Consider the following 21543-nt stretch of genomic DNA (forward strand, 5'->3'; position numbering starts at 1 on the left):
ACATCACATGACCTCGTTTTCAGTTTATACAAAAATTTTCATTCACACGAATATCTTCACACTATACTACTTTAACAGAATAGTTCACCAAGCACAATGAGACCAACATTAAATATATTAACCAGATCGGTATGGAAGGGACCTAACGTCGTTCCATTGCCTATTGCCCACGCCATCAAGACCAAAACACCCGTCAGAACCAACGCTAGAAGTTGTACCATATTACCCCAATTCGTAGGGTTAAGATTCCAAGTGCATAACGGGAAGGAATACGTCGAGTTTGAGATTGTGGATGATATGGTTGGTTCCAAATTGGGAGAATTTGCTCCAACTAAAAAGAGATGGACTTATAGAGGTGAACAAAAGTAGGGTACCCACCGTCCGCCCCCTACAACTTTCTTGTATATATTAGCTAGGAGTTTTATACGGATTTAATAAAGTTGACATAGACTGAAAGAACACTGTATGCATTTTGTCTACAATAAATATATTTACCCCCCTCCACGACTTCTTGGATTGAAATCTACCAATCGAGATTGTCGTAATTCCCCAGTTCTATCAATACTAGGCCATTTCCCCCACCCATTCAACCTAACGACTAAACAAGTGGCATTATCGTCACCACCAACATACTCAACAAACTTGACTACTTCTTCAGCACAGGATTGTGGGGTGGCCACTGTATGACCCTTCAAATCGAAATGTGTCATGACGATATCTGCCACTTCCTGATCGGTGAGTATGTTTGTTATTCCATCACTCAACAACACCAAGAAACTCTCATCACCGCCTAATCCGTTTATTGTATACTTCTTGATCTCTTCCGGCGTTAAAAACTGCTTGATTTTCGCCTTGTCTCCAATGATGTACTGGACAATATCCGGTTCAGCAGACACACCAATCTGCTTATATCGGAAATCTCCAAATGCCCGAGTGTTGGCCAAATGTACAAACCGCTCCTCGCCAAAAGAATCTGTCATGAACAAATTAGTGGAATACTTTCGCAATCGAGTCGCTTCTGTGGGATTCAGCGGATGATGCTCTTCAGTAAGACAATTGGCCAATCCATTCTTGTCCACCAATATCGCCCGCGTGTCCCCCACTTGTCCAATGGTCAATTGTGATATTGTATGTCTATTAAAGTAATAATTTTCAAAATAGGGCTGGAAAACACCTGGTTCCGAGTATATTGTTTCTATCAATGCTGTAGTGCATGTGGAACCGGAGTTGTCTGTTGCTGCTTGTGCAAACTTGTAATCAGCTTCAAGAAAACTGAGAAGTAGCCGCAATGACAAATTATCGCTGGCTAGCTCGGGAAAGTTCTTTAATTCAATCTTGAAGTTCTCGTACAAGTCGAAATTCTCTTGTCGATGCTTATACCACCGTTTCCAGTACCCACTTACGTCATCGCGATACCTCTTGACCAATTCTTCCTCAGCCTCACTATTCATCACCTGCTGGGCCTCCTCGATCTCCTTGGACAAGTTCTCAGCAAGGTAATCCGAGCATCCCTCACCACCGTGTCCATCAAACACACTGAAATTGAACAAGGTCTTGTTATCAAAATTCAACACTTTAGCACTATACCTGTCTTCGTTGTACAATCGATTAACTCGGGCGGTGACATGGCCCAAATGGGAGGGACTCTTCAATAGCGGCACCCGCAACTTCCCCAACGTCAACGGTTTGGTGGTGGACATGGGGATCAGGGGTGATCGATCTACCGCCGTGAATGTGATGGCAGTGGACACTGTTCGAAATTGCACCTTCATACATCTCTGCGTGACATTAGTTCGGCACATTATCTAACTGTGATGTGAGGTGTGTATGAAGTTGTGGTCAGATGTTGTAGAAGGACATCTCGGAGAAACCATTTCGAAATTCACCTGTCTAGCCCGGGGAAATTTTAAAAGGTTCCGCACTTCGGTAATTCACAGCAAAACTGATACCACGGAGATGTACATCCGACGGGTTTTTCTTTTTTCTTTTTTCGTTTCGCTTGGGTTGCAAAGGCAAATGCAGCCGATTGGTGGGGTAGCGTAGCTAAGTTTTAGTGTCGTATGTTTGTTTCAAAGTAACTGCAGGATCTTGCGTGTTTATGGGGTTGAGGAAAGTGGTTCCGGGGTAACAGGTCAATTTATGTTTGCGTGAACTTGCAGCAACTCTATCTTTTGAAATTTGCACCTGCATTACCCGCGGGGCATAACAGTGACCAACGATAGAAGTTTCTATAGACAACGTGAAAATGTAGACGCACCAGCAATTACTTAACTCAAACTGTATTCTGTGTAATGACAAGGAAGAGAGAGAGGGGGGGTTGAACGAGTCATACACTGATTCTGAATCAGTCCAACAAGAACCAGTTCAGCTTCAACATGAAATAGCGCGCAACTACCCAACCTACTTACACAAGTAAACACTGGTTCCTGGAAAATGAAATGACTACAAAGACAAAACACTCATCAGACCTACAAAATGACTCACTATTGTCAAAATCTCTCAATGACAGTTTACCCAATTCTAATGATCCCCTCATCTATTTGGAAAAACAAAAAAACTTGCCAGAGTACTTTATAGGTAACTCTGATTTTAGCAGCAGCAGTAGAGATATCTCGTTAATTTGAATTGGTATTCAGGTTCCTTTGTAGTTTTTTCTTTGAAACAATAGTTCACCTATCAAACAGCACTACCGGGTTATAGTCAGTAGAAACTACATAATATCCAATATTACTGATAACCAGGTAACATTTAAGCAAGAACAGAATTGCGTGATATCGATTATGGGGTACCATTTCTGATAAATTTTATATGATAGAGTGTTGCAGCTTGAAGCCGATAAACTAGGAAAGATTAGCCATTGAGCTCTTCCCCCCCCCCCCCCCCCAAAAAACTCTAGAAAATATTCAAGTCAATTATGATCGTTGTTATGCGTTGAATACAAATTTGAGACTGATACATCATGAAGCTAGTAACAGTTTGTGTATGCACAATCTGCATCTTTCTGATCATAGCCACCAAGAAAACATCCATTAGATGGTCCAGTGCTCTAAGACATATCCAACTTGGGATTGATCTAATGATGCGAGAACTTCTGCTAATGAACCAAGATGATATTGCTATTGTTTTAAATAAAACCATCATGTCATTGCCCAATGAGGTTCTTGAAATGATTATAAGCCATCTTAATCAAATTGACATTTGTCTGGTCAGTCTCATTAATTCAAGATTGTACACATTGGCCAAGAAGAAATTGTACAGTTTCATCTACTTCACCACCGAAGATCCCATTCTCATCTCAGCCAAAATCTACACCCAATTTTATCTCAACTACGCCGTTATCAACAACAATGATTCATTTCTTTGGCAGTCGGGAAATGCCAATTCCCACCTAGTTAAAAAAATGGTTTTCCAAACAAGCAGCAAGATTTTCGAGACTGCTAGAACCATATACCCCTGGGTGAACATAGTAGCAGAAGATGAGCACAAGTTATTGTCCCTGAGGCAAAATCTTCTGTCTACACAGTCGTTGTTTAGTTCAATACCCTGTTATAAAATGCTTAAAAAGCTAACAGTAAATATTGACACTGTCACGCAAGAAGATATAATATTCCTTGAATCGTGCACAAGCTTAACGGAATTGAGAATCGTGATTGTGAAGGAACAAATGTTGGACCGGTTTTCGGTAACCATGTTACCTATTGATCATCTAACGTTAGAGTTTATTGGGGAATTACTGACAAGACTGACTCGTAAACTCAAGTATATGTTCAATTTGGAAAGACTAGCTTCATTTCAGCTACATTTATTTAGTGACAAGGCATACTCTGACACCTTCGAATACGAATTGACAAGAATGTTTGCAAATTTGAGAAATGTTCGCCAGCTATCTTTGCTTTGTCAGAATATTCATTTTAACCAAGTATTAAAAAATTTGAAGCCGAATTCAATAACCGCATTCTATTTGAGAGCAATTCCAGGAAAACCTATTAATCGAGATTTCTATGTGAAACAATTTTTGAGTGGCCAAGCCAAATCATTAAAGAAGGTCTTTTTGTCTGGTAAGTTTGATGGCACCAAGAGGAAATATGGACTTGCCGAATTTGACAAACTTTTCAAAAAAGACAACACCAATGTGGCTCCAGAATGTTTAATTTTTCAAATCCACAAAACTAGAACATTGTTACAGACGTTTAATCAGTTGGAACAGGTTTTATATCAGGGACATTGTTATTTCATAGACCGAATTTCAAGTGATGATACCTATATCACTCCTTGTGATAAACTTGTTCCTATAAGATTAAACAAAAACCCAATCTGAGTATTTAATATGAACTTGTACGCCACCTTCTGGGTGATTCTAATAAATAATCATGTATTATCAAACTATATAACTAAATTCTCATTAGCATCATCATCATAATTAAAATCCTCCAACGATTCTTCATCTCTATAACTCGTGTTTCCCCTCCCAATAGTTCTATTAACGTTATCTCTAATGGAAGTGAATGTGTTTCCCAACCTGCCCCAAATCGATGTGCTCTCCGGTGTGATTATCGTTCCATTGAAGTATGTTTCTTCTTGATCGATTCGATTGTTGATATTGTCCACCAACACATCATGAAATTGACGTCTATTGTTTTCGTAATTCATATCGGCTGCAGAAACATCTTCATTTCTCAAATTGAACGGACGCAATTGTAATTCTCGCTTTGACATTTCTCGGTTGACGATCCGTTTGGCTTCGACGATAATCAAATCTTGTCGTTTAGCAGGGTCACCTTCCTCATCGTCGTCAAACAAGGTCCAGGAATCATACAAATCACCAAACCCCAACTTCTTCTTAACTTTATCATACACTCTAAACATAGCAAGTATTACCGGAATCAAAACCAATCGAGGTGTCCAATTGTTCAACAAGTTGAACAATCCCGTCAAATGAATCGACTCCCCAAACCATTTTTCAAAAATTGATTCCCTTGAAATAAACAATGTAATGAAATTGTAACTCAAGGGAATAGTCAATCTTGCGATATACATAGTATACCAACATCCACTAACGGGGTCAGATTCATGGGCTACCAAGTGGTACATATTAAAAATCTTCAAGTGAGTTAATGAATTCAAGGCACAGAATAGCATGTACGAAAACACCAATGATGATATCACAAACTGGAAGAGGGGAGCGCCGTTTATCCCGGATGAATATACCAAATGATTAAGTAATGATAATTTTGTGGAATGAAAGAATTCAGATTGTAATAATATGAATGATGAAATAGACAAAAACACTGAAGTTAATCTGTTGACAGTAGGAAGGTAGTAGTACCAATAGATAAAGTTCACCTTTGGCGAAAACAATACTTTATGGTTATCAATCCTAAATGATAATTCTCGAGATCCTACGGAGTTTAATGTATCCTCCAATCTGATAATCCTTCTAAACAAATTGTTAAATTCCGCCTGGTATCCTACTAATCTATGCAAATTCAGATTGAAGTTCGAATTCAACTTGGTCATAAATGAATCATTTAGTTCGCTTCTGGAAATATTGATATTTTCATGGATAAACTGTCTCTCGACATTCTCTTTAATATCACCAGGGATTGAATTATACAACTTCAATATCCAGTCGCGGTACTTAAAATCCTCCATTGAGTCACTGGTGAAGTTCCGGGTGAGTGACACCACAATAAGAACTTGCTCTCTAAATGAAATCTTGACATCTTCCAATTCATCCACCAATTTAGGCAATTTCAAATACTGAAAGTTTAAATCTTTTCCGATATTCCCCAGAATCCATTTGTTTCGAGGTATGGTGATCAATCCATGGGCCATTAACCAAAGTGCCAAAATCAAGGAGTAGACATGTGACAATGCAATAATCATCATTTTCAAATGGCTGGGTGAAAGCCCCACTTCAACCATGAGGTACACCACTCCAAGCAAAGACACACCCAACATCACGGCCTGGAACTTCAAATTGGCCTTGATAGAATCTCTCAACCTGTCCCACGTCTTGTTATGTCCGGATCGGTAAAACTCTAATAACATGGGCAAGACCAACCAGGTCAACGCAAACGTCGTCCAATAGTTGACTTTCCAGATTATGAGGATAACTGAATCTGGCAATTTAAACCATATGAGTTCCAGAGTGCTATTATGACTTATATAATCCAATGGAAGCAAGAATATGATTGACATGGGGATAAACACTGCTAGTGTAATGGGTATGGTAAGATAAAGTGGGTATTTAAATAGATTGATGTGATACTGAATTCCCAAGAGGGATAGTACTAGTATAAGAGAATAACATATCACCGCTGAGATCCACATAGTTCCTATGTTAAATGTACCGATGTTGCTGTTAGTTGTGTGGCGAGTGTGTGCTGCCTTTGTTTTTTTTAGGCCGGCTATGTTGTCAAATTTGCGTTCTTGTTTTGATCACGTGAGTGGTTTCCATATCTAATCTGATCAAGCATAGTGTTGTTATTTGATAGTGCAGCTTACATATTTATTTTGACTAGAGACTTTTAGACAAAGTCAAAGATTATCACAGGTAAAGCAGAGTGTGAATAAAGTGGATTTTGTGAATTATATCGAGAGATCAAATTTGGCGCAAGGCATAGAATCCACTAATTTGCAACCTGAAACAATGCTCTTCAACTTTAAAGAGAAAAAAACAGCCGACAGAACATGCAATAATTAGTCAGGTACTGGTTGTTTTGAACATGTTTATTGTTGTTCATATTTGTGCTAACCCCGATGCATTATTTCCGGTTGCAAAAAAAAAAGTATTTTCATAGTTGATATCACAGCCCTGATTTCAACTGAGCCGGCTCAGTCTAGATTGTAAACACAGTTTGATAACACTGGATTACAAATCAGGTGAAATTAAATTGGACTAAGTACGGGCGAGACCTAATTAGGAAATCTCCGAAGGACTGGCAATCAAGAATTACATCAATGCATTGTTGATTAATCACAGATTTGTCAGCATTTGTCGCACATTGTCCTAATATGGATATAAAACGGAAAGTTGTTTCCGTATCCAATTATTAGTAATACATTTGCTAATCAAATCCAATGACCACCACATCAGTCTTTGTTTCCGGAGCTAATGGCTACATCGCTCAACACGTAGTTAAACAATTACTCGCCAAGGGGTATACTGTTGTTGGATCAGTCAGATCAGAATCCAAAGGAGATGAATTAAAATTGTTAATTCAAAACGAAAAGTTTTCTTATGAAGTGATTCCTACCCTTTCTGACAAAAATGCATTTGATGCTGCACTTAAGAAACATCCCGAAGTTACTGTGTTCTTACATACCGCCTCCCCTGTTTCATTTGCAATTGAAGATGTTGAAAATGATTTAGTTAAACCGGCAATTGAAGGTACACTCAATGCTCTTAGATCTATTAAGGAGCATGCACCCCAAATTACCAGAGTAGTTATTACTTCATCTGCAGTGGCAATGTGGGGATTTGGATCTCACTTTGATGGTAACAAAGTCCACGATGAACTCGACTGGAGCCCAATTACTTATGAAGAAGGATTAGCTGGTGCCTCCTTTGGATACAAGAGTTCCAAAAAGTATGCTGAATTGGCTGCACATGATTTTATGACCAAGGAAAAACCAAATTTTGCAATCACTTATGTTCATCCAACTTATACTTTTGGCCCCCAGGCTTACGTTGTTAAGGATAAGAAAAACTTAAACCTCTCTAATGAAATTGTTAATCAAGTAATTAAGTTAGGTAAAGATGACGAGATTCCTGAACATGGAAACGTGTTTGCTGATGTAAGAGACGTGGCTCAAGCCCATATAGTTGCATTTGAAAGTGATGAAGCTATTGGACAAAGATTGTTGCTTGCTTCGGGAGATTTCACTCTTGATTCAGTGGCTGAGATTATTAATAGAAGATTCCCACATTCTAATGTTCCCAGAGGTGACGTTTCTAGGAATGAGGAGATTAAAAAGAAGATGATCCATAAATATGATAATTCAAAAACAAGAAAAATTCTTGGGTTTGAGTTTAAAACTCTTGAAGAGTCTATTTATGATATGGTAGAACAGTTGGACAATGCTTAGACTTGTGTAATCCGTATATTCGAATCTCATATGCCCGAAATGTTCATGTGTAACGTATCGCATCAACTGGTAGCACTAAATCGGCGAGGTCGGTTTTAAAACTTTGGCCATCACACCCCCCCGCCCCACACAACACCCAAAAACCAAAGCAAAGAAAAAAATGGCAGCAACGGGCTACTTTTATTCTTATCTTAGCACACAAATGTCAGACACAGAAAACATTAAACCTAAGAAGAAGTCAGTTGGTTTCGCCGAAGCACCAATTGAAGACTTGCAAGAGCATCACAAGATCCTTAGACAAAAGGAAGAAGAGAAAAAGAAGTCGTCTCTGTTCCACAAGATCCCACCGGAGTATGCTTATTTAGAAAAGAAAAACTTGGGTCAGGGTCCCAAACAAATATCACCCCAGCTGCCAGTGATCGCCCACCCCAGCCCTAAGTTGTCTGATTTACCTGATTTAAAGAATTTAAAGTTTTTCGACATCAAGGATATTTCTGTCCAGAATAAGGAGACTGAGTTGCAGTTTCACTATAATCGAATTGATTTGCCCCCTGCTGCCGACAGTGTAATTGTGGATGTCAAGTACGGTTCTTTGAATTCGTTAGATTTAGCCAAGATTAATCAGTATCTTTTGAACTTGAGTAATGTAAAGGTTGGTCTTGGGTATGAATTTTCGGGGGTGATAAGCTACCTTGGAAACAATATGAAGAGTAAATATTCCATTGGTGATTATGTGTTTGGTGTAATCAATCCTACTGCAAGAAGAGGTGCATTATCTACAAATCAAATAGTATACCCGGGGCGAGACATTTTGATTAAAGTTGACCAGCTTGTTCTCAACCAATTGAATGATATTGATGTTGAATTGAAATTTGATGTGAATGAACAATTTGAAATTGATTCCGATGAAGAATCTCGCCAGTTGGCCCAACAGCTCTCGGAAACTAAAATCAAAAGGACCACATACGCCGTTGAAAGTACAATCCCACCATTGGGTAAATTGACTACTTTCCCAGTTTTGTACAACCGGGCCAAACAATTGATTCAACATTTACCAGTTGGAGGAAACCGAGTCAACATCTTAATCAACGGTGCCGACACAAATGTCGGTCTAACCATTATTCAAATATTATTGACTGAATACGCACTGATGTCTATGAATTTACTTTTAGTGATTCGTGAAGGTTCATCCAAGTACATGGAACAAGCAGTAAACTACTTCCATAAGAAATATTACGATCCATCATCAAGAAAACAATTGACATTACTTCCATATGACATGGTGAATGACGATTTAATCTTCCCTGGTGAAAAAGTTCCAATCAACTACAAGAAACCAAACTACTTTGCAATTGAAATAATTGATGCATTATTGAACAATGATCATGGATTAATAGACACTTCCAACATCAATGACTACAAATTGGACTTGATTGTCGATTTAGTTGGATGCAAGAAGTATTTCCAGGAAACTTCCATCAAACTTCATGAGATTGAATCATTGAATTTACCATTCAAACTGAAGATAAATTCTTCATTAGAATCCTTGTTTGGAAAAGACAAAGAGCCATTCTTGGTCAAACTTCTCAAGCCCAAGAAGTACGGTTCTAGTTTAGTCAGTGGATGTAATTTCAACATTGAAGAACCTAGTTATAACATCAACGAGTTGAGTGCCGACACTACGGAAATCTTGAATCCATGGAGTAATAAATGGACCTCAAACTTGTTCAACAATTGGACGACATATACATATTATGACGAGATTCAGTTGCAAATTAAACAAGAATGGTGTGAGCAAGGGTTAGAATTGGTGCTTGCCAATCAGTTGAAGTTTAGAATTGATCATTATCTTGATTGGAGAAACGATTATAAGAAGCACATCAATCAGTTGAAGATCAATGATGGTAAGGTTGTATTTAAAGTTGAAGATTTTTAGTTACATAGTTGGCAATATACGTTCTCATGTAAAGCCATACTCTTGCAGATCCCTCGGGTATTAGAGTCTATTTTCTACAAATACTATTATCTAAACTAGTTTACATAGGAGAAACCTGTTTACGGGTGAAAGAAGGCATGTCCCAAAGTAGTAACTTGATACCCAAGAGACGATAAAACAAATGAAACGACTAACGTAAATGTTATCCTAATTCGTTCGGAGAAATAATCAGACGAACCGTTTCTTCACATGAAATGCGTTGAGGGAATTTTAAGAAAGTCTACTGCAACGTAAACACCCGACAGAACAGCTCTTTCCTGAAAGTGAATGACCGCCAGAGCCGTCAAAAGCGGGAACTTCCTACAACAATGGGTTTCGGAGTTTTAGTTCCGAAGAAGCGGTATTTTAGTTAAATTTAATTTAAGCAAAACAATGACCAATAAACATCGAATGATTCTACCTACAAACAATGGTAAAATTAAATGTCGCATTTCTTAAAGTTGGGGGAAACTAGCATTGGTTACAAATTTTGCCCCACTTACCCATATGATACTTTGAGAATTGCCTTGTTGGCCAGAGGGGCTTACGCTAATTCTTCCCCCATTTGAATCATATGTTCTGGCCTGCATAGAACATCCACACCAACTACGAATAAAAATTTTTTTTGTTTAGTCGACCAACGGGGTGGGGGGCAGACTATTGCTGCGAATGAAATGATTTTCATTTAGCCTATTGTGCGTTTTCTTATTGTGGAAAGCCCAGTCGATTGGAACTGTATTAGTAAGCCAGATTCTATCCAGTGAGCGTGTGTGCCCCTTTGGCAAATAATTCTGTAATTACAACCAATATGGTTTACGAGGCAACGAGACGCGTGGGTCAACTGTCCGTCCCCCTGAAGAAATGCCTGTGGGTGGTTGCCTGCGGAGTTGCCCGCCATTGTACATCCCGCTAATCATGACCTGGTATTACTAAGCAGGGCTATTGTTTTCGGAACAAACCGTTCACTACGGAAAAACCCGTTAGAATGTATTTTTTGCCGTTACGAAATTTACGAGAGTCTCAAAAATAAAAAGCCTCAATGTAATTTCACAGAGTGTTAATCATGGTTTTCACAGTGTGAATACTAATGGTTTAGATATCTATATGTGTGTCTATTGTTAGATGATAGTCTAGTGGGAATATTGGCAGATATATCTGAACAACTCCTGCCAAATATGCCAAAGTATTCACCGAGATCTACAAATCTTGACACTCGCCATGAAAAGTGGGTAAACAAAAAACCAAAAAAAAAAAAAAAAAAGAAACAATGTCACAAAATAATATGGCTGTGACTAAAAATATAATAATCGAATGATTTTCAGAATAATGGATCTAACCTAATTACTCTAAACGGCGAAGTATTACTAGTTTAAGGAACACTGCAAACGTGCACCTCTGTTTGCTAATTATAAATATGCAGGCAAATGTGCGATGTTTCTCCAGATTTCATATTCTATAATACACTAATCCAACATGACTCAACAATACGAAACTAAAGAATTAACTCCCGAACAAATCAAACTTATTCTCGAAACTGTTCCTATTTTGGAACAAGCTGGTGAAACCTTGACCCAAAAGTTCTACCAGAGAATGATTGGGGGCTATGATGAAGTTAAACCTTTCTTTAATGAAACTGATCAAAAGTTATTACGTCAACCTAAGATCTTGGCCTTTGCTTTGTTAAACTACGCTAAAAACATCGAGGACTTGACTCCCTTAGTTGGGTTCGTCAAACAAATTGTGGCTAAGCATGTTGGTTTGCAAGTCAAGGCCGAGCACTATCCTATTGTGGGTACTTGTTTGATCGAAACAATGGTGGAAATCCTCCCAGCTGAGATAGCTACCGGTGAGTTTATTGAAGCTTGGAGTACTGCTTATGGAAACTTGGCCAAGTTGTTGATTGACATGGAAGCTGCTGAATATACTAAACAGCCATGGACCGAGTTTAGAGAATTTTCAGTCACCAAGATTGAAGATGAATGTGATGAAGTCAAATCTGTCTATTTCCAACCTGTTGATGGTAAGATTAGTATTCCAAAGAGAGGACAATACGTATGTATCAGATGGAAATTACCAAATGCCGAGTTTGAAAAATCTAGAGAATACTCTATTTCGCAATTCCCTGAAGAAAACGAATACAGAATCTCTGTCCGAAAATTACCTGATGGTAAAGTCTCCGGTTACATCCACGAAACTTTGAAAGTGGGTGATATCTTGCGAGTTGCTGCTCCTGCTGGTAACTTTGTCTACCAAGAAGGTGAATCCGATGTTGTTCTTATTGCCGGTGGTATTGGTATTACTCCATTAATCTCTATTTTGGACAAAGCTTTGGCCGATGATCGGAATGTTAATTTGCTTTATGCTAATAGAACCGTCAAGTCTCGAGCATTTGGTGACTTCCTCAAGGAAAAGAAGAAGCAATATGGAGATAAATTAAACGTCATAGAGTTCTTTGACGGCGAAAAAGTTGATCAAAAGGACGCAATTGATCAACTTGAAAATAGAATGCTTGATGTCAAGGACTTGGAATTCATCGATGGTGAAAAACATGATGTTTATTTGCTTGGTCCAAGACCATTCATGAGAGTTATTAGAGATTACTTGGGTAAAAAGGATATCAATGTCAACTTGGAATATTTCGGTTCTTACGACCCTTAGTTTTGTATCTGTATATAATGTTTACGAATGTAAGTTTTAAGTTTAGGTAGGCAGGTCTAAAATAGCGTTGCCTATTTGGATAATGTGTCGCGCGTGACTAACACGGCTCTGAACTACTAGCCCGATGGTCTAGCACTAGAGGCGTTCTAGATGATAGGGTGCGATAACTGAAAGGGGGGAGGGCTGTAATTTTAACATTTACGAACACAACGGATAAGTGCACCCGTCCAAGTAGTTAAAGCGTCCACTAAAGTTCAACTAAATGTATGAATAACGGCTTAAAAACATCTATTTTTACGAAACTTGGTTTATTGATTGCATATCGCCATACATTTACACCCCTTCTATTTCCCTTTCGTAAAAGTTTTGTCATATAACAGGCAAACCATACTTCAAAAAACAATCGAACGAACATCTGTCAACGCCCCGTTGCATCTTGAAAATATAAACATCAACAAAGGATAAGCCACAGTGAGGAGTCAAGAACGACAGGTACGACGTTTAGATACTAGTGTGCATTGCCTCCGTGGAAAAAATTCACTCGCATACCGGCTAACTAGGACAATTCCATGTAAGATGATGCAAAACTCTGTTGGCTATCGCAGGGTGCAAATTACTTATTGGTATTACCTACAGATACATGGTCATACTTAGATGCAAGTCCCCGTATTGCTATGTCTATTAGGAAATACACTTTAGCCTTTACAGTTGTGTCAAAAAACGTACTAGGTAACTAGCGGGTTTTCTTGTACCAACACCAAACCCCGAATGATATATTTTCCGAAAGACTGTAACAATAGAAATAAAGTTCTAATTATAGATTGAAACTAAATAACAATAAAGTTCAAAGGGCACAAAACTAATGAAACTTATGTTGTAGGTAGGGGGGACGAGGTTGTGAGAAGCTTCATAACTTAGTATTACAGTAACATGCATATTCAGAATAGCCGGCCGGGTAATACTCCTTATTTGCTCTCGATAGTGTCAACAATAGTAGTGAACAATTCCACGTTGGAACAATCAATGTTGCCATTGATATTCAAATATATAGGCACTTGAAATTTTTTAGTCAATAAATTATTCAAGGATATTATTTGTTCGGTATTTGAACCAGGAACGAGATTGGTCGAGTATGAATTTATGGTGTAGACATAACTTCCCATGGCTTGGTTGTTTGTTTGATTGATGTATATCGTGATAGGTGCTTTGGGATTTATTTCATGGTTGTATGATATTATGAATGTATAATCAATCCCGTTAAGGTTAACTTCTTTAACTATATGGTTCATCAGAGTGGTCTAGGCCTTATCGTATACTCTTTTCAAACTTTTTTTTAATTAAACTTTTTTTTTTCTCTTGCCTTGTGTTCTTTTTGTTTTTAGTTAGATGTTGTTACATGCAGGTGTGCAACGTAGTAAAGGAAAGTTCTAGCATTGTACATGAGACATGATTTAACATGATACTAAGGAACGATCAAAATTAAGTAAACAACCGTTAGAGAATATGGCAAGGTATGTCCACCGTTCTCTACAGTTCCTTGAGGATGTTATTTGATTATTGACTTGCTTGGCAGCGACGGCGCAGATAATCTTGGATCATATTTTTCTGATTATTTTTTTTTAGAGTTATAACTGGTTCGACATAACCAAGTTAAGCATTTTTGATATTGTTGTTGTCGAGAACCGTCAAGGTTTTTCTTTGCTACTTGGTTACGATGGAAGACCGTTGCTAGGGTTTGCCTCGGATGTAAAGTTATCAGGCAATTTTGACCGATTAGTGGTCGTACATTTCCTTAGTCGAAAGTCATGCACTAATACGGCAACTTTTCTGTTCGAGGAAGGTATAAAATTATCAGTTGATTTTTTGTTTTGCCCCACAAAGAAAAAGTTAATTCTTTTTTTTTTTTGTTTGTTTGGGCCAACAAAAAAAAAAAAAATTGAGGTAAGGACCCGAACTCGCATAAAAAATAAAATCCAAAACAATTGAAAAAATAAGAAACGAATGGGAAAGGTAAAAAATATTTCCTTTGTAAAGGGAAATTGCAAACCTTTCCCATGTAAAGGCACAACCAAGAAAACTTTTTTAAACTTGAAAAAAAAAATCAACCTTTGTCTTTGTTAAAAAGTATTTTTTTCCTTTTTGAACTCAAACTAAATTTACTTGTTTCTTTCTAATCCAATAACTAATTTTCAAAGGAGAATTGGTATTTATATTGTGTGGGTCGATCAAAAGTAATAACCCTTTGGAAAAAACTTACCATTCTAAGATATATATTTACTCGCTTATTGTTGTATAATTTTTTTTCCCTTGTGTTTCCTCCCAACGGTCGGTTAAAAACCAGGTAAATCATGAAATCGTCATCGTCTCCTCCAGCTTCTCCAAGTTTATCCAGTACATCCACCAAATCCAGTATCAGCAGCTTAGAATCACAAACAATGAGTCTGGTTTCCAGTGACTGTTCCAAGGACTCGGACCCAGAACAAGAGAGTCACGAACAATCGGACAATAGTAACAAAAAAGAAAAAGAAGAACAAAGCAATGAAGAAGCACAAACGCAAGAACCTCAATTGATAAAATCTATAAATGAATGCTTGTTCAACGAAGTGTGCTCCGGGTTGAACTACTGCAACTTCCCTGTTCTTTTAAAGGTCGCGTTTGAAAAATCAGAACAACGGCAAGAGATTCAAGAGATTTTGGATGAATTCAAAACCTTGACTATTGACTTGCAAGATAAACTATACACTATTGGAATTAGCCAATCCAAGCCGGAGTTTGAACAGTTGCTTTATAAATTGTACAAACAACACATTGAATATGATTTGGACTATTCGAAATTTGTGTCCCACCCCGGGATTTTATTTATTAAAAATATGTCGAGCTGCTTGATGTTTGATGAAGGAGTTGATTCACTTACCATTGCCAGTGGGTCACCTGAGGCTGCCAAGAACAAGTTGTTTGACTTTTTGATGGAAAACTGTCATTTCAAGAGTGTCAAGGAGGTCAGGATATTCAACCAAGATAATGGCCAGAACTCGTTTGCTATTGTCAAGTTTGATAATTATTTAGATGTGGATATCTTGATTGAGGACTTCAACAAGCACACCCCCAACCCATTCAATACCAATCCTACCGTTCCGATGTTTTTGAATAGGTACCTTAATCGAAGAGAACGGTTCACTCCTAACAACTCGTTGGTGCAGCATAATATTAATACCAATGCCAACACTACCAACTGCATAAAGTCTTTGAATCAAGAGAATTTCAATTTGATTGTCGTGGAAAACTTGTCAAACTTTCTTCCTGCAACTTTCTCCAGCGTTGAATTTTACCAATTGATTTCCAAGTTTAAATGCTTTGGCAATGTGATTGAAATGATTTACTTTCCAATCATGGATTGTTGCAAGGATAAATGGTTAAAGGAGGAAAACTTTGCCAACAAGGAGGAAATCCAATTGAAGTGCTTTGACTATGGGTTCATCAAGTTTAAAACCAATCCAAACATTATGGACAATACCCTTCGGATATTGTATTATTTGAATAAGTTAACCTGGGATGAGTTTATCAAGTTTGATACCTACAATCTTAGTCCTTTGTCAAAGGATGAAGATGAAGAAGACCAAGAAATTAAAGGTAAAGGCAACACTGTCCTGATTACTATTGCTCAACACAAGCATAACCATTATTTATACACCAATGCCAATAACTTTTACTTATCCATGGGCAAGAACTCTATGGTTTCCATCAGCTACCCTAACCCAATGTATGTCTTGACCCAGTATGCTAGAAATTTGAATTACCAAGAAACAAATATTTACGTGAATAACTTACCCGTTGTATTCAACAACGATGATGAAGTATGGGAACAATTTTGGAAACAATTTGGTGACATTAAATCAGCCAAGATTATAAAACCCCAATTTTACCATCACGAAGAAGAGAATGCTAGTAAGTCAGGAAAAATTGGGTTTATCTTTTACAAGACGTTTAAACAAGCCATCCGAGCAGTATTATTGACCAACAATCGAGTTGTGAATATCGACAAGTTTAACCCAATTTTAATTCAATCTTCATTTGCTATTCAAAAGTCAAAATCAGCCAGTGGTAAAGCCAGCGATGTCACCATGTTGCCTAACCCAACTCCACTCATGATGCAAAATTACGCCTTGCCTAAACATCCACAACAACGTCAAAACAGTGCTCCAGGTGTACCAACCCAACTGCTGACCGCTTCTAATGCTGCGTCGGCTAACACTAGTATTCCTCGTCGTCATTCTCAACCACCACTGCAACAGAGTTCTGAATATTACAATTCATACGCAGCCTACCAACAGATGATGCCTTATGCTTACTATGGTTACCCCAACCCATACATGGTTTGTCCACCATACTAGGCTTGTTTTCTGCCCACCCCCCCCCCCCCCCCCTCTGACTTTCTATTTAAGTAGTATACTGTATATTTGCAACTACAATAAAGGATAGTTACATACAACTTTGTGTAGACACATTTCTATATTTACATGACTGAATTACAAACTTGGTGGTGCTGGTTCATTGCCTCTAGCTCTAGGAGTAATTGCCGCAGCTTCAAATTCTGGTTCCGGTTTTTCTTCTTCTTCCACCACTTCTTCATCAATAGCTTCCACGGTTTGAACTTCTTCTATATAGTACTTTAACATACTTTCAATTCCATTTCTTAAAGTAACAGAACTGGATTCACAAGAACGACAGGCACCTTTTAATTTCAACAACACCTTCCCATTGTCAGGTATAAACTTGACAAATTCGATATCACCACCATCGTCCATAATAGCTGGTCTGATTCTCGTGAATATCAATTCCTTAATCATACCCACAACTTCATCATCATCTTCGCTTATCATCATATCATTAGTGATTTGTTCTTCTTCCAAAAGTATAGGGGTCCCATTAGTCAAGTATTCTGTCAATATCGAAAAGATTTCTGGCTTGATCAAAGTCCAATCGATACCCTTGCTCTTTTGCACAGTTATGAAATCAGAACCGTACATAATCAGCTTGACTCCATCGATGCTGAACAACTTCACAGCAAGAGGAGAACAGGCTGCTTCTCTCCCACTTAAAAACTCCCTGGTTTCATTCTCACCAAGAATTTTCATGGAAGGCACAAACTTTAATGCTTGTTCATTAGGAGTTTCAAGAGTTTGAATAAATAAGTTTCGAAGGAAGCTGAGACTTCCTGTAGTTGTCCCCACTCTTGATCTGGCGGTTCGCACCAACGAACTGGTTAAGTTGTTTCTGAACATGTGTATACTCTGTCTTGATCTAATGATGAGAAATGGCAACGAGAAGCAAAATATCACAAAATTGCTTTTCAAGCGCTGCTGTTCGGACAAATACGGCCGGAAAAAAAAATGATCTCGCATGACTTCAAGTCACGTGAAAACATTTAAAACTAATATAAATGTCTATTAATATGTGTTATACAGATTCTTCAAATAAAAGTTTCTCAAATAATGATGCGGCATTTTCTTCGAATTTAGAATCGTCACTTCCATCGGAACTAATGCTTGAATCCAATTGTAATTTGTTCTTGGCTATCATTAACATGTTTTCTTCCACCGTCTTGTTAACAATTAATTTATAAACGGTCACCTCTTTAGTTTGACCCACTCTGTGAGCACGGTCTTCGGCTTGTTTGTCGTCATGTGGGTTAAATGATTGATCGAATATAATTACATTGTTCGCAGCCACTAAATTAATCCCAAACCCACCGGCTTTAGTCGATAATAAAAATACTGGGATGGTCTCGTCGTCATAAAATGCGTCAATTGTATCTTGTCTGGTGTCCACGGAAGTCGACCCGTCCAATCGAAGAAACTTATATTTGAAAAGCGTCAATATCTTTTCCAAAATGTCCAACACTTGTGTAAACAACGAGAATATTAACACCTTCTCTCCACGCTGGTTAATAATCTTATCGAGGATTTCTCGCAACTGAATAACCTTACCACTACTCAAAAACTCCTCCTCTGGCAAAACATAAGATTTCAAAGTGACGGGAAATCGCTCGCAAAGTCTATTCAACTCGAAATCGTTCATGACTTGCATATCCTCAAAGATATACTGTTGGTTAGCCTCAACATATTCCGGTTCATTCATGATTGCCTTGGCCATTTTCTGCAACTTGGCATCGTCATAATGGGTCCGGAATAACAAAGGATGCAAACAAGCTTTACGCAATTGCATAATGACATTGGTTGAACTTGGAATTGGATTATTCTTGTACTCCAAATCCGCTTGCTTTCTATCCATCAATCTTCTACGTTCTCGTTCATCTCGGGCTTTTCTTGCTTCCGACAAATAATCCTGGTAAATCTTGGTTTGACTTTCGGTCAAATCACAATAAAGGATTTCGTGGCATTTAGCAGGCAAGTACTGCAACACCTGGTCTTTACGACGTCTCAAAACAAACGGAGTCATCATGGTCTTTGCTTTCTTGATTGCTTGCTGGGATAAAAGCGGATTGTAATCTGTTGGAGTAGCTGATCTCGACTTGTTGTTAGACGAAGTTGCGGAGAACGAACTTGACTTTTGGTTAAACAATCCAATCAAATCTTCTTTCTTCTCTTCAAACAATTTCGGTAACATGAATGCTAAAAGGGAAACCAATTCCTTCAAATTATTTTGCAAGGGAGTACCAGTTAATAATAACCTGAACTTTGCCTTTAATCTCATCAACTTGGCATATCTGTCAGAACTTGAATTCTTTAATAAATGTCCTTCATCGTATACAATGACATTGAAGTTTTGCGATTTTAAAAACTTGAAATCAGCTGAAGACCCACTAGCTAAATTATAAGTAGTCACCAAAACTTCATGATCAGAATCAGTGGATAACTCGTACCGTAACTCTTCTCTATCCTTCATACTTCCATAATATGCTTGCACTTTAATATCAGGGCAAAACTTGGCAAATTCTCTTAACCAGTTCTCAATAGTAGATGACGGAACAATAACTAAATGAGGTCCTGGTTCTTCCATTTGCTTCAAGTGGGCCATGAATGAAATAACCTGACATGTCTTACCCAATCCCATCTCATCGGCAAGAATACACGATAATTTATTGCTGTATAATAAATTCATCCAATTGATTCCAACTTGTTGATAATTACTCAATGTGATGTCTTCGGCCAATAAAAGTGGCTTATGCTTGATATATTTCAACCCGCCCTTCTTTTGACGGGTGATTACGACCTCATCGTCCTCATCTTCCTCAGATTGACTGTCTTGGATAACTTCCACATCGCCATCGTCCAAAGGATCAATGTCAACCATGTTCAATTCACCTTCTTCACCAGTGACAGTGACACCCCAGGCCTTCATTTGCTTGGAAATGAAATCACCATACTCGGAACAGGATTTGATCAAAGAATCAACCGCTCTGTATCCCTTCAAATTCGACTCGGTGTGTTCAATAATCTTCATACCCAACTTCTTTCTCTTTCTTTTGTTAGGAACTTCATCAGGTAACAAAAAGTCATTTTCAGCAATATCATAAATAGTAGAAAATGGACGTTGGGAAGCAACGACATCAGCTACAGCAGGCTCAACCCCGGCAATATCAATCAAATCGGTGACTGGTGCGTTATTGATAAACTCGAGAATCTTTGCATCAATGCTGGTTATACCTACAGAGACAGCTTCCTCTTCTTCAGACATAGAATCACTATCATCATCTTCTTCAAGAAGATCTTCGTCATCGTCACTTATGTTAATAACCTTTTGTTGTAAAGTTTGCTGTTGTTGCTTTGCTCTCTTTCTGTTTTCTTTGATTTTCTCTTCCAATCTTTCCAAGTCATCATCTGCAACTATACCGTCATCTTCTTCTTCCTTATCATTGACGATAGACTCAATTTCGGTCATAACTGAGTGTTTTAACTTTGGAATATTTTCATTGAAACTAAACTTGCTCTTTAAGGAAGTGGCGTCTTTGCTATTGTTTTCTTCAACATGAGAAGCTCTGACTAACTTTCTCTTCTTTGGAAGAGACTCAAGGCGTCCGAAATTATCCAAAGTAGGTTGAGTCTTGGGTTTGAACTTATACTTGTCCAAAATTGATTGCTTTGGTTTGGTTATTTGCACCTTAGTTGAAACTTCTGCTTCTTTAGTAGGAGACATGTCTGGAAGACGTTTAACTCTTGCTCTTCCCTTCAACTTAACTGGCGATTCGTCTTCTTCAGAATAATCGGCATGCTTTGTATCATTCTCTTGTTGTTGCTGTTGCTGTTGTCTTATTCGTTCCTCTCTGGCTTCGTATTCCCGTTTCATCTTCTCCTCCATGTTCTTTTGTCTGATTTTCTCTTCTTCTTCCCTTCTTCTCTTTCTCTCCTCTTCTTCTTTGCGTAAACTCTCATTTCTATCAAAATTAGTCTCCAACCATTGCGTAATCAATCGAAGATTACCCTTCCCCTTGACAAACCCTTTAAAGATATCACTTTCACTAAGGTAATAGAATCGTTTTCTGATCACAGGGAAATCCTTGTGTTGTCTAATAGCTTGTCTCTTGGCTTCTAATTCTCGCTGTTTCGATTCTTCTAGTTTGGTGGTGAGTGAGGGAACATTTGTATTATGCTTCACGGGAGAGGAGCTGATATAGATGGGTGAAGAGGTGGGAACTTGGACATAATTCTCTTTCCCCTTTGGCTTCTCGGGAGTGGCGCCTTTGACTATCTGTGGATTGTCCTTCTTGTACCAGCTCATTTGTTGCTGTATGCTTTATTATCAAGTGATATGAGATGGCTGTTGGAAATTCTTTTTCTGCGCGGACATTTGATCCCGCA

At 38.2% G+C, this 21543-nt stretch overlaps 11 protein-coding genes across 11 annotated transcripts; 6 read left to right on the top strand and 5 right to left on the bottom strand. All coding sequences in view use genetic code 12, as the record gives it.

Annotated features, from left to right (window-relative positions):
- Nucleotides 1-73: 73 nt before the first annotated feature.
- SPAPADRAFT_59214 (mitochondrial 37S ribosomal protein uS19m) lies at nt 74-453 on the top strand (the record flags this gene model as incomplete). The annotated part of the gene is made up of 1 exon (XM_007373373.1): nt 74-453. One exon carries the CDS (start codon nt 97-99, stop codon nt 367-369), a length of 273 nt encoding a protein of 90 aa, XP_007373435.1.
- Nucleotides 443-1863, bottom strand: PTC6 (type 2C protein phosphatase; the record flags this gene model as incomplete). Its single annotated transcript, XM_007373374.1, has 1 exon — nt 443-1863. The coding sequence occupies one exon, from the start codon at nt 1800-1802 to the stop codon at nt 492-494; it is 1311 nt and encodes a 436-aa protein (XP_007373436.1).
- Nucleotides 1864-3139: 1276 nt separating this feature from the next.
- On the top strand, nt 3140-6361 carry SPAPADRAFT_65069 (uncharacterized protein; the record flags this gene model as incomplete). The annotated part of the gene is made up of 1 exon (XM_007373375.1): nt 3140-6361. One exon carries the CDS (start codon nt 3140-3142, stop codon nt 4316-4318), a length of 1179 nt encoding a protein of 392 aa, XP_007373437.1.
- On the top strand, nt 3755-8144 carry SPAPADRAFT_70110 (uncharacterized protein; the record flags this gene model as incomplete). Its single annotated transcript, XM_007373376.1, has 2 exons — nt 3755-6227; nt 7100-8144. The coding sequence occupies 2 exons, from the start codon at nt 6191-6193 to the stop codon at nt 8089-8091; spliced, it is 1029 nt and encodes a 342-aa protein (XP_007373438.1).
- SPAPADRAFT_59220 (LMBR1 domain-containing protein) lies at nt 4117-6360 on the bottom strand (the record flags this gene model as incomplete). Its single annotated transcript, XM_007373377.1, has 1 exon — nt 4117-6360. The coding sequence occupies one exon, from the start codon at nt 6199-6201 to the stop codon at nt 4384-4386; it is 1818 nt and encodes a 605-aa protein (XP_007373439.1).
- A 141-nt stretch (nt 8145-8285) lies between the features above and the next one.
- SPAPADRAFT_59222 (uncharacterized protein) lies at nt 8286-10872 on the top strand (the record flags this gene model as incomplete). The annotated part of the gene is made up of 1 exon (XM_007373378.1): nt 8286-10872. One exon carries the CDS (start codon nt 8795-8797, stop codon nt 10025-10027), a length of 1233 nt encoding a protein of 410 aa, XP_007373440.1.
- A 546-nt stretch (nt 10873-11418) lies between these two features.
- YHB1 (Yhb1p) lies at nt 11419-14036 on the top strand (the record flags this gene model as incomplete). Its single annotated transcript, XM_007373379.1, has 1 exon — nt 11419-14036. One exon carries the CDS (start codon nt 11540-11542, stop codon nt 12722-12724), a length of 1185 nt encoding a protein of 394 aa, XP_007373441.1.
- SPAPADRAFT_134554 (uncharacterized protein) lies at nt 13690-14013 on the bottom strand (the record flags this gene model as incomplete). Its single annotated transcript, XM_007373380.1, has 1 exon — nt 13690-14013. The coding sequence occupies one exon, from the start codon at nt 14011-14013 to the stop codon at nt 13690-13692; it is 324 nt and encodes a 107-aa protein (XP_007373442.1).
- Nucleotides 14037-15268: 1232 nt separating the features above from the next.
- Nucleotides 15269-17139, top strand: SPAPADRAFT_59229 (uncharacterized protein; the record flags this gene model as incomplete). Its single annotated transcript, XM_007373381.1, has 1 exon — nt 15269-17139. The coding sequence occupies one exon, from the start codon at nt 16228-16230 to the stop codon at nt 17113-17115; it is 888 nt and encodes a 295-aa protein (XP_007373443.1).
- A 111-nt stretch (nt 17140-17250) lies between these two features.
- SPAPADRAFT_59230 (uncharacterized protein) lies at nt 17251-18006 on the bottom strand (the record flags this gene model as incomplete). Its single annotated transcript, XM_007373382.1, has 1 exon — nt 17251-18006. The coding sequence occupies one exon, from the start codon at nt 18004-18006 to the stop codon at nt 17251-17253; it is 756 nt and encodes a 251-aa protein (XP_007373444.1).
- A 175-nt stretch (nt 18007-18181) lies between these two features.
- Nucleotides 18182-21463, bottom strand: SPAPADRAFT_54135 (DNA-dependent ATPase; the record flags this gene model as incomplete). The annotated part of the gene is made up of 1 exon (XM_007373383.1): nt 18182-21463. One exon carries the CDS (start codon nt 21461-21463, stop codon nt 18182-18184), a length of 3282 nt encoding a protein of 1093 aa, XP_007373445.1.
- Nucleotides 21464-21543: the final 80 nt, after the last annotated feature.

Source organism: Spathaspora passalidarum, assembly GCF_000223485.1.
Source record: "Spathaspora passalidarum NRRL Y-27907 unplaced genomic scaffold SPAPAscaffold_2, whole genome shotgun sequence".
Taxonomy (NCBI): Eukaryota; Fungi; Ascomycota; class Pichiomycetes; order Serinales; family Debaryomycetaceae; genus Spathaspora; species Spathaspora passalidarum.